The 12,817-nt window shown below is 40.7% G+C and overlaps 1 protein-coding gene across 2 annotated transcripts in view; it reads left to right on the forward strand.

The window, feature by feature from the left end:
- BMS1 (BMS1 ribosome biogenesis factor) overlaps nt 1–3,705 on the forward strand; it is a 54,380-nt gene extending 50,675 nt beyond the window's left edge. For both annotated transcript variants that reach the window (XM_087431859.1, XM_087431860.1), the window contains exons 21-23: nt 11–186; nt 2,471–2,632; nt 3,169–3,705. In XM_087431859.1, coding sequence (XP_087287985.1) covers nt 11–186; nt 2,471–2,632; nt 3,169–3,399 — 569 coding nt within the window. In that variant the 3' untranslated portion in view covers nt 3,400–3,705. The remainder of the gene's footprint in view (nt 1–10; nt 187–2,470; nt 2,633–3,168) is intronic.
- Nucleotides 3,706–12,817: the final 9,112 nt, after the last annotated feature.

The raw sequence follows: 12,817 nt of genomic DNA on the forward strand, positions 1-12,817 counted from the left end.
CTCTTTCCAGATATCGTCTTCATGAGAACTTGGTATCCTGTCTCCATTCCAGCCTTCTATAACCCAGTAACATCTTTGTTGAAACCAGTTGGTGAGAAAGACACCTGGTCAGGAATGCGAACAACTGGTCAACTCCGCCTCGCCCATGGTGTCAGACTAAAGCCCAACAAGGATTCTCTGTATAAGGTATGATCATGCATGTGCCCTGTAGACTGGGGTCATCCAGATGCTTTGTACATAATGTTCTCTATGCTTTGAATTTTCTAGTAGAAAGTCTAACATTAAATTTGAAAGAACATGTTGTATAGTCATAAAATATTTTAGAAGGAACTCAGGAAAGTGGTAATGGTGGTTTTCTGTGGATTGGAAAGGAAACTTAAACTCTTCATTGTATACTCTTTTGAACTATTTTTTTCCCACCTTTTACGTATATTACTTTTGAAAACATTAATTTGCGAATTCTCATTGAAGCAATGTGGGCTTTTTGAAAGTTTTAATAAGCTTTTTATTGAAGTGTTAACATACATGCAGAGAAGTACAGAAATTATAAGTGAACAGCTCAATAAACTTTAACACACCCTAATTGCCATCACCTGGATCAAGCAGAATTACCAGCACAACAGAAGCCCCCCTTGTGACCTCTCCGTCACTACGCCACCTCCACCTCAAAGATAGCCACTATCCCGACTCCTGACGTGTAAATTAGTTCTGCCTGTTTTTGACTTTTATAAAATATAGCATATACTATTTTGCCTGGCTTCTTTCATTCAGTATTGTGAGGTTCATCCACATTCTTGTATATAGCAGACATTCATTCGTTGTTATTGTTGAGTAGGATTCTGTTATATATGACAATGTCAATTTCTCCATTGATAGATGTTATTTCCAATTTGGGGCCATTGTAAATGCTGCCCTGAACACTTACATGCGACTTGTTTGGTGTGCATGTGCACACATTTCTATTGTGTAGATACCCAGGGGTGGGATTGCTGGGTTACAGTGTATGTATGTGTTCACCTTCAGTGTATGAGGCCTATATAGTATTGTGAAGTCATACCAGGTTAGGCTCCCACCAACAGTTGATCAGAGTTCTAGTTCCACATCCTCGCCAGTAGTTGGCCTCATCAGCATTTTATTTTAAGTTCTTAGTGCCTATCTAGATTTCCATTTTCATTTAGGTTTTGGTCTCTGAGAACTTTCATTATTTTCTTCACAGGTTAACAATATATTTGAAAAGATTTGTTTCTTATAATGCAAGATATTTAATTGTTTTGTAATAAGAGGGTAGTTTAGGATATCAGTCTGCCATTCTGCTAGAAACAGAAGTTTCCCAGACATTACTTTTTCTATAATAGTTAATAATAAAATTTTGAATCATGTTACATGAATGTTTATTAAAATATATTTCAGGACATGGCTCCTTTTGTCTAGCCTGTGGTGCTTACTCTTTTTTGAGAAGGTGATTTCTCTGATTTCTTTTATTTTAAAGCATTTTAGGTTCCTACACAGAGAATATTGAATATTAACGTGAATGATGTCTTTAATAATAAATTTAAAGACATAGCAGACATATTCTGTATCTAGTTGATATTGACCTTGGTAAAGCCCTAGGGCAAAACTTTCAACTTATTAACGATTTCTGAGGCAGTTAAGCATTTTGGTCATCTCGGTTTAAGCATGGAACTTAGATTACCTTGAAAATTGAATGTAGAGAGTGTTTTGCCTTCCTCTGTTGTTTAAATCTCTTTTTTTTTTTTTTTTTGTGAGGAGGACCAGCCCTGAGCTAACATCCAATGCCAATCCTCCTCTTTTTTGCTGAGGAAGACTGGCCCTGGGCTAACATCCATGCCAATCTTTCTCTACTTTATATGGGACGCCGCCACAGCATGGCCTAACAAGTGGTGCGTCGGTGCACATCCGGGATCCGAACCGGCGAACCCCGGGCCGCCGCAGCGGAACGTGTGCACTTAACCGCCTGCGCCACAGGGCTGGCCCCTAAATCTCATTTTTATTGGCTGGCCTTCCATTAGAAACAGAATAAAATTAAACTTCTTAATGAGAATCAGGGATGGGGACATTTTGGCTGCTGATTGGAGGAGGAACTACATCCTTAGATCGATCCAGAGGTTGATAGTCAAGATGAACAGCTAGATTATTCTTGTTAGGCTAGAAAAAAACACCTCAGTGCCTCAAAGATAAGGCCTGAATTTTCCATTAAAAGAAACGTTGGATCTGTTCATCTGCTCTGTTGAGACCCCATAGTCCATCCTGTAGAAATGGGCACAGTTGATTTCTTGAAGAATTACAAGTACATTCTGTATATTTCTGTTTTTGCCTAGGGCTGTGCATCAAGGCAGTCCGTATTTGATGGATGATTGAATCTTCATTTCTGATGGTCCACAGACTCTGGTGTTACTAATCTTGTGGAAAAGTCAATATGTCACAGTCTTTGTGTTATTTTTCTTTTCAGCCAGTTGTGAGGCAAAAGAAACATTTTAATTCACTGCACATTCCAAAAGCCTTGCAGAAGGCACTGCCGTTTAAGAACAAGCCCAAGACCCAGGCAAAGGCAGGCAAGATGCCGAAAGACAGGCTGAGACCAGCCGTCGTACGGGAGCCTCATGAAAGGAAGGTACTGTCGACGGATGGCTTCCTACTTGTTGCATTTAGACGTGAAAATAATGCTTTCAGCAGCACACTTGGTATTTCTACTACATTCTCATTTTTCATCAGGGAAGGATAAGGGCCAGACTTGACTCAAGGCACTGGAACTGGAAGTTAGAGGAAAGGCCAGAGTCCATTTCCCTTCTTTTGTTTAGTCATGCTCTGCCTTATGCATCTTAATGAGGGGGTAATAGGCACACAGCTGTGAATCACTCTGTCTTAGTTGTAAGTAGTACCCACAGAGTGGTTAACAAAGGGGGTTTTGTGGTGAAGGTCATTATTTAAGTATTTTGCTAAATCAATATGCTCCTACTTATATCTCCAGGCAAATTATGATTTCCTAGTTCAGGATAAGTTTTCACTAGGTTAATATTCATTTGGATCATGGATTGATTCTAGTTTTGATACAGTCAGCTGAAGTGTTTGGGCCCCTGGTGCTTAGAAGGGAAGCATGCTGTGACTGTTAAGGATATTGTAATGCTCACTAGGTTTTGTCCTTGTCAGATCCTTGCACTGCTGGATGCTCTGAGTACCGTACACAGTCAGAAGATGAAGAAGGCCAAGGAGCAGCGGCATCTGCATAATAAAGAACACTTCAAAGTGAAGCAGAAGGAGGAAGAAGAGAAACTGAAGCGACAGAAGGACCTCAGGAAGAAGCTCTTCCGAATTCAGGGTCAGAAAGAGAGAAGAAATCAGAAGTCTAGCTTGAAGGGGCCTGAGGAGCAGTCACAGTGAGCTCCAGGCAGATAGACTGTCGTTTGGATCTGCAGAGATGGTTTCAAATATTGTAGTCCTTGTAAATGAGAAGTCAGGGGACGAGCCCCAGAAAGACGTCTTTGTTGGCTATATCGCCCAGACTGTGCCTTTGAGAGGAGAGGTGGAAGCTCTGCTGGTAGGACACCTGTTCATTCTCAGCATCTAGGTTATGTCAGGATTAAAGCAATATAATTTATGATTTTGTAGATTCCCTCACATTCCTCTTACCTGTCTCAGTTTGATTATTTGTGCTACAAAAATATCATTAAAATATTTTCCTGTTAATTTTGGCGTAGTAGTTTTCATTAGGGATGAATGCTTGATGATTGTGGATGCTTGCTTATTCTGCCACCTTCATGATGAGTCTTCCAGAACGGGAAACAATATTAACTTGAAACGTCAGCCTTAAAGGAAAGTTTTAGAGAAGGATGTATGATGCGACGCGGAGCCCTGTTTCCCAGAGGCCACGTGGTGTGCGGTAGTGCAAGAGCCTGACTGCAGATAGGAGAATCCAGCTGCCTTTTGTAAGCCAGACTTAGACACTTGCAAAAAGGTAAAACAATGCCACTTTCCCACAAATTATTTTTGCTTTGGAAAATATTTTTCACAAGAATATGCTATTTGTGTTACCATATAATGGGCTTGTTATTGTTCTTTTAAAACAAATTAATAAAAAATACATTAAATTTTTCTCAGCTTTAATTTCTTATGTAGTAAAAATTGATAGATACAACTCACATGAAAAAAACTCTTTGAGATCCTCGATCGTTTTTAAGAGTGTAAAGATCTTAAGATCCAAATTTCTGGGAGCTGCTGCCCTGAACTGCTCCCTCCTGAGATGGCCACCTGGTGCTGCTCACCACTGTGTACCCAGACCTGATACTATCAGTGCTGGGCACCTCATGGGGGTGCAATAGACAAGGAGGAATTAATTAAATTCCTGCTCTATCGCTGAGTGTGCTTCAGGATTTTTCCATACCTGCCAAGATGCTGTGGCCTGGCAGCAGGTGCACAGGGAGACAGAAGGGGAGCTGCCGCTCTGCTTTCTGCCTCCCTCAGCCATCTGAGCATGCTCCACCTCCCAAGACCCCCGGTGTGGGAGGTAGCTTGCCAGTCTTTTAAAGCAACAATGTGCTTTAAAAACCATAAGTTCTAGCAAAGTTATCAAAGAATGTGATGAAAACCTAGCAGGGAAGTTGCTATCTAATTGGAGCTATTTCACCGTCCTCTTCAATTTCCTTTCCTTCCCGTGAACTCCTGACTGAACAAGGCCCTGGCGCACAGGGCTGGCTTGACTCGAGGAGACATAGCCTGGCCCATGCAGCTCGCTGGCCCCCGCTGAGGGAAGGCAGTGAGAGCCCCAGCCTGGAGGGCTGGTGGGATCAGGCTTTCCCCTCTGGACGATGCTGTCTGATAGAATTACGATGCTACCACGTTAACAAAAGGGAAAAGAAAACAGGTGAAATGAATTTTAATATTTTTATTTTTAAGCCAATATATCAAAAATATTATCATTGCAACATATAATCAATATAAAAATCATTAATAAGATATTTGATATTCCTATTTTTTGCCAAGTCTTTGAAATTTGGTGTATATTTTACTCTTTCAGCACCTCTCAATTCAAATGCTAAATTTTGTGGAAAATACATGATCTCTATTTAAATTTCACAAAATTTATAGTTAAAAAAAGCAAGATTCACATACCATGGTTGTTTCAAATATAACTGAACCTAGTGCCAGTTTTAAAATTTTTTTCTTTTCTTCTTTTTTTTTGTGAGGAAGATTAGCCCTGACCTAACATCTGTTGCCAATCCTCCTCTTTTTGTTGAGGAAAATTGGCCCTGGGCTAACATCCGTGGCCCATCTTCCTCTACTTTATATGGGACTCTGCCCCAGCATGGCTTGACAAGCCGTGCATTGGTCCGCACCCGGGATTTGAACCCGTGAACCCTGGGCCGCCGAAGCGGAGTGCGCTTAATCACTATGCCACAGGGCCAGCCCCTAAAATTTAAATTTAGACTAATTAAACAAATTTCCAGTTCCTCAGCAGCAGTCACACATATCTATTGCTTGATGGCCTGTGTGGCCAGTGGCTATGTTGAGGACAGTGTGGCTCTAGACGTAGTGTAGGAGATCAGGGAAGGCTTCCTTAAGGAAGTAACCATGATCTATAATCTGAAGAAGCAGGTTAACTTGGCAAAGGGTAGGAGGCAGGCTGTCAGGCAGCAGGAATGTATGTGCAAAGGCCCTGTGGCACAAGGCAGCATGATACCTGCAAGCCAGTGGTTGGAGCCAGGACAGGCAGAGAGTTGCAGGGAGCTGGAGAGGAAAATGAAGAAGGAAATGGAGAGGTAAGTAATGAGGCTGGGGTTGTGAGGCTGCATTAAGATGCTATCTTTATCCCAAGATACTGAGAAGCCCTTGCAGAACACTTACCTCGGGCAACATGGTCAGATTTGCATTTTTGAAAAATTCCCTTTACTCCTGGGTAGAGAATAGTTTGGAGGGAGTCCAGGGATAAGTCCTGGGAGGAGGCTGACACAGGAGTGCTGGAAGGTGGTACAGAGAGGAATTGGATGCTAGAGCTTTAGGAGATAACATTGGAGGTCTGTTGGATCTGGGGGTTGTGAAGAACAGTGGGTTTTCAGAGAAGCCCCCAGGACTCCCAGGTGTCTGGCTTGCACTGGGGACTGAGCTGGCTGAGATGGGTAGAGTGATGAGCTCGGTTTTAGGGCGTGGTACCCGTGGAAGCATATGGAAACGTCTGAGGAGGTAGTTAGGAATACTGTCTGAAGCTCAGGCTGATATTTTATCTGGGTTTACAATGCGCTCCTTGGAGACATCAACACCTACCTGGGAGTGGAGGGAATTATCCAGGGAGGGTCAAGATTGAACACAGGTGGGTCTTAGTTCAGCATTCTTTCCGTTGGTTCAGTATCTTCACATACCTCAAAGAAGATCACCAAGTCCAACCCGTATATGCAGACCAGTGCCCAAGAAGCCCAAGTGATCTGCTGAGCCTCACATGACTAAAAGCTGAGCTGGTCCAGCTAAGTAAGGCTGTGCACAGAAGCCAGACATGTAAGTGACGTCAGCAAAGAGGGTAGCCTGTCTTTCCCAGTGTCTTAGACCACTACACACAGACTTGACCATCCCTGTGCTGAGGTGCAGAGAGGGTCTGGGTAGGGGACTCCAGGCTCTGCCACTCACCGTGATGTGACTCTGGGCAAGTGCCTGAGTATCTCTGAGTTTCAAGTTTCTGGTCTGTAAAATGGGGATAATAAACCAATCTTGCAGTGTGTGAGGATTTTATGAGACTACGTACAAAGTGACTGGTACAGAGGGGACTTTTAAATTTTTTATCTACCCCCTGGTCTCACTTTAAAGGACTATATAGGTCTATGAATTTTAACACATGTATAGATTCACGTAACACTCCCTCATGCTGTGTAGCCCAACCCTCTCCCAGCCCCAACCCCTGCTAACTACGGATGTGTTTTTCCTCACTTAGCTTTGTCATTTTGAGAATGTAGTGTTAAGTGGAACCACACGGTAGGGAATCTTTTGTAACTGGCTACTCTTACGAAGCATCATGCCTTTGAGATTCATCCCAATTGTTCTGCGTATCACTGGTGCGTTCCTTCTCATTACTAAATAGTATCCAACTGCACAGATAGACCACAGTTGGTTATCCATTCACCAACGGAAGGACATTGTGGTTGTTTCCCGTTTTGGGCAAGTAATCATATAGCTGCTATAAACATTTGTGTAGAGGTTTTTGTGTAAATATAAGTTTTCATTTCTCTAGGGTAAACACCCAGGAGTAGGACTGCTGCTCATATGGTTTAACAGAACAGTCAAACTGTTTTCCAGAGTGGCTGCACCATTTTGCATTCCCACCAGCAAGGAAGGAGAGCTCCAGTACTCTGCCTCTTCTCCAAGACTTGGTATTGCCTGTACTTTTTATTTTAGCCATTCTAGTGGATATGTAGTGGTATCTCATTGTGGTTTTACTTTGCATTTCCCTAATGACCAATAATATTGAGCATCTTTTCATCTGCTTACTTGCCTTTCATATACAACGTCCTCTTTGGTGAAGGTTACATTTAAGCATTTTGGCCTACTTTTTATTTTAGTTGTTTTCTTATTGTTGATTTTGAGAGCTCTTTATATATTTTGGCATAAGTCCTTTGTCAGATGTGATTTGAAAATATTTTCTCCTAGTCTATAGCTGTCTTTTCATTCTCTTAGCACTGTCTTTTGCAAAATTTTAAATATTTATCGTCTAATATATTAATTTTTTCTTTATGGATTGTGCATTTGATGACCTAACAACTCTTTTCCTAACCCCAGGTCATGAAGATTTTCTTCTAAAAGTTTTATAGCTCTATGATTTTCATTTTGAGTTAGCTTTTGTATAAGGTGTGAGATTTAGGTTGGGGTTCTTTTTTTTTTAATTTATAGGCAACCAATTGTTCTAATACCATTTGTTGAAAGACTATCCTTTCTTCATTGAAATACATTTACCTCCTTGTCAAAAATCAGTTGGGCATGTTTCTGAGGGTATATTTCTGGGCTCTCTCTTCTATTCCATTAGTGGATGTGTCTGTCCTTTTGCCCCACAACCTTGATTATTGTAGCTTTACATTGTCTTAAAATTGAGTAGTGTGAGTCTTCTAAATGTATTCCTCTTTTTCAAAATTGTTGCAACCATTCTAGGGCCTTTCCCTTTTGGTATAAATTTTAATAAGCTTACCTACATTTACAAAAAAAATCCTGCTGTGATTTTGATTGCATTAAATCTGTAGATGAATTCTGGGAGATTTGACATCTTGACTCTGTCGAGTCTTCCAATCCATGAATGTGGCACGTCTCTCCATTAACTTAGGTCTTCTTCGATTTCTTTCATCACCATTTTATAGTTTTCAGCATATATATCCTGTGCCTGTTTTGTTACATTTATGCCTAAGTTTTTAATTTTGGAGCCATTGCAAATGATACTAATTATTTAAATTTAGGTTCCAAATTTTTCACTGCTAGTTTTTAGAAAAATGATTGATTTTTTGTGTGTTAAACTTATATCCTGCAACTTTACTAGATATATTTATTAGTGCTAGGTCTTTTGGGGTCGGGGGCAGATTCCTTGGGATTTTATACATAGACCATCGTATTGTCTGCAAATAGGTTCAGTTTTTATTCCTTCCTTTCCAACTGTGTGCCTTTTTTTCTTGATGTATTGCACCAGCAAGGACTTCCAGTATAGTGTGGAATTGGAGTGTGAATGTGGGCATCCTTGCCTTGTTCCCAATTTGTTTTATAGATGCTCTTTCTCAGTTTGAGGAAATTCCTTTCTGTGTCCAGTTAGCTGGGAATTTTTATCATGAATGGGTGTTGAATTTTGCCAAATGCTTTTTCTGCATCAATTTATATAATTGTGTGGTTTTTTTCATCTTTAAACTGTTAATATGGTGGATTACATTCGTGTATTTTTCAAATATTGAACCAACATTGCATTCCTGGGATAAACCTCACTTGGTTGGTGTTGGGGTATTATTCTTTTAATATTTTGCTAGATTTGATGCACTAATGTTTTGTTCAGGACTTTTGCATCTATGTTTATAAGGAACATGGGTCTATAGAGTTCTTGTGTTTTTATCTGATTATGGTATCAGAGTAATGCTGGCTTTATAAAATGAGTTGGGAAATAGATCCCTCCCCTTCTAGTTTCTGGAAGTGATTGGGTAGAATTGGTGTTATTTCTTCTTTAAAATAGAATTTGGCAATGAAACCACCTAGGCTTAGAGATCTTTTGAAAATGTTTTTTAACAGTGAATTCAATATCTTTAATAGTTATAGGGCTATTCAGATTATCTGTTTCATCTTGAGTGAATTTTGGTAGATTATGAAATAGAATTGATTTATTTCATCTAAGCGGTCAATTTATGGGCGCAGAGTTATTCATAGGATTCCCTTACTATGCTTTTATTGTCTTTGGGAGTCTGTAGTGATATCACCTCTTTCATTCCTGATATCGGTAATTTGTGTCCTCTCTACTTTTGTTCTTTGTCAGTCTTCCTAGAGGTTTATTAATTTTATTGATTTTCTTTAAAGAATGAGCTTTGGGTATCGTTGATTTTCTCTATGCCTTTGCTGTTTTCAATTTCATTGGCTTCTGCTGTTTATTATTTCTTTTCTTGTGCTTGCCTTGATTTTATTCTGCTCTTCTTTTTCTAATGGCTTAAGGTTGAAGCTTAGATTAATGATTTGAGACCTTTCCTCTTTTCTAATATAAGCAGTGGATGTTATATATGTCCCAGTGAGCGCTGTTTAGCTGCAGGTTCCAACCAGCTTTCTGTGGATTGTGGTCACAATGTCAACTCCATTTACAAAGCCCTTGCGGTGTTGTCTGGGTCAGGCCCACGTATGCGTTACCCAGTAGCCTGTGTGGGACCTGGACATTGATCTGTCTCTTAGGTCCGTTCTCAAAGTTACTAAGATGCTGTTTAGGGTTGGATCTATGCACGCACAGCTCAGGAGGAAGCCCACGAGCTCATAAAGAACTTTTTGGGGCCAGTGTCCTGAACTCCCATGCCATGATTTCTCTGGTACTTTCCAGTTCCCTGGGGCTCTCCTTTTTAGCCCTCCATCCAAGAGACTGGGGCATTGTTTATCCCACTCTGCAGCTTCTTCACCATGACTGTGCCCACATCCAGGGTCAAGCAGCGAAAGGACAGAGAGAGTAAGAAAACAATGGATAAAAAGACAAAACAGAGGCCAGCCCGGTGACATAGTGGTTACGTTGGTGCACTCTGCCTTGGCGGTAAAATAGAGGAAGATGGGCACAGATATTAGCTCAGGGTGAATCTGCCTCAAGCAAGAGGAAGATTGGCAATAGGTGTTAGCTCATGGCCACTCTTCCTCACACACAAAAAAGACAAAACAAAACAGAAAACCCACCCTACTTGAATCACAGCTCTATCTATCAGAAAAGGAGGTACTTGTGGGCTGCAGAGGGCATGAGAAAATGGACCAGAGAAAAAAGGGAGAATCTCTCACCGTCTCGCTGGGTGTTAGGAGAGCCCTTCCTGCTCCTCAGCCTGAGCCGGAGGCTTTCCTGAGCACTCTCTGTTTGCACAGATGTCCACCTCCAAGCTCAGGCTGCCCGAGGATGGGCTTTGAGGTGCTGGGGAAGGTACAATGGTAAAACACCACCAGCTCGGTGTTACTTTTAATTATGGTCTCCTTTCCCAATTCTCCTTCTGTTATTTGATTTTAAAAGTTCTCAGATATCTTCTCCATGCATTCTACCCAGTTCGTATAGTTGCATTTCAGTGGGAGACACAGAGTGAAATGTACTTACTCCATTTTTCCCTGAACTGAAATCCCTTGTTTTTTTCCTTAAAATAAATTCCTACAAGTGAGATCCCGAGGCTATTTTTAAAAATACTTTTTATTTTGCAATAATTATAGATTCACAAGAAGTTGCAAAAAAATGTACAGGGAGGTTCCTTGTGCCCTTTCCCCAGCTTCCTCCAGTGCTAACATCTGGCACAACTATAATACAATATCAAAATAAGGAAACTGACCTTGGTACAACCCACAGAGTTTTCAGATTTCACATGTTAATCATGTACTAATGTGTGTGTGTGTTGCTCTGTGCAATACTATCACGTGTGTAGCTTTGTGTACCGACCACCACAATCATGATCCATAGCTACTGTCACTACCAGGCTTCCTCATGCTACCACTTTATAGCCACACCCTCCTCATCCCATCCTTAACTTCTAGCAACTATTAGTCTGTTTTCCATCTCTGTAATTATGTTACTTCACAACTTTATGGAACCAAGTAATATGTGTCCTTTTAAAATTGTCTTGTTTCACTCAGCATAATTTCCTTGAGTTCATCCAAGTTGTTGCAAATATCAATAGTTTGTTTCTTTTTAATGCTGAATATTATTCGATAATATGGATGTACCACAGTTTGTTTAACCATTTCCCCATTAAAGGGCATTTGAATAGTTTCCAGTTTTTGGCTGTTACCTGGAGTGAGTGCCACACCTGGGCAGATTGGCTGGCTGCCAATAAAACTGCTATGAACATTCATGTATGAGATTCTGTGTAAAAATAAGTTTTCATTTCTCCATCATAGATGCCCATGATTGAATTTTCTGGGTCAAATGGAAAGTCCATTTTTAGTTTTAAAAGGAACTGCCAAACTATTTTCCAGAGTTGCTGTACCATTGCACATTCTCACCAGCAATGTATGAGTGCTCTGGTTCTCTGCATCCTCACTAGCATTTGGTGTTATCACTTTTTTTTTAGCCATTCTAATAGATGTGTAGTCATAACTTGTTGTGGTCTTAATTCGCACTTCCCTAATGGCTAATGATGTTGATTATCCTTTCATGTACTTACCATCTGTATATCCACTTTCGTCAGATATCTGTTTATGTCTTTTGTACATTTTCAATTTTGTTTATTTACTGTTGAGTTCTGAGAGTGCTTTATACATTCTAGACACAAGTTCTTTCTTAGATCTGTGATTTGCAAATATTTTATCCCAGTCTGTAATTTGTCTATTCATTATCTTAACATGATCTTTTGCAGAGCCAAAAAATTTTAATTTTGATGTGGTCCAATTTATCAATTTTTTTCTTTTTATGGATCGTACTTTTGGCGTCAAATTTAAGAACTCTTTGCCTAGCCTCTCCCCTCCCCACATCCTCCTGCCAGTGCCTTGATCTTGGACTTCCCAGCCTCCAGAACTGTAGGAAAGAAATTTCTGTTGTTTAAGCCACCCAATTTATGGTGTTTTTGTTATAGCAGCCCACATGGACTAAGACCACGGGAGAAAAAAAGAAAACCCAGGAGCTCAGTGCAGTGTCATCCTTGCTTCCCGGCCAGTCTCTTCCTCTTTCCACCTTATAGAGTCTTTATGATTGTTAGATTCTTTCCAGTGCATTTAGTCATAGTTAGAGGGAAGGAGCAGGGACAGATGAGTCTACACCATCTTGTCATGGAACGCTCAATCAATTTTTCAAGCATTTGGAACGTGTTACCACAGTATCTGTCCCCCAGGAGGGCGTAAAAATTCATACTCCCACCAGCAATGTCTGCATGCATCCATTTTCTTCATCCATCCAAAACATCTGATGTTATGATCTTTGTTTTTAAATCTTGCATTTGGTTCCTAATAAGATGATTAATTAATATGGGCTTCTGGCTCTATCCTATGAACCAAAACCTGGGAGATGTCACAAAAGGGATAATTAATTGATGGAGCCCAGAACCTCCGATGAAAACCCATGAGAAGTCCCTGGGGAGGCAGGGCCCAGCAGAGTCTGTGATGGGAGGTGAGGCATGTTATGGAGTGGAAGCAGCTACTCAGCCCA

Source organism: Ceratotherium simum, chromosome 6, assembly GCF_057802395.1.
Source record: "Ceratotherium simum simum isolate JZ-2026a chromosome 6, ASM5780239v1, whole genome shotgun sequence".
Taxonomy (NCBI): Eukaryota; Metazoa; Chordata; class Mammalia; order Perissodactyla; family Rhinocerotidae; genus Ceratotherium; species Ceratotherium simum.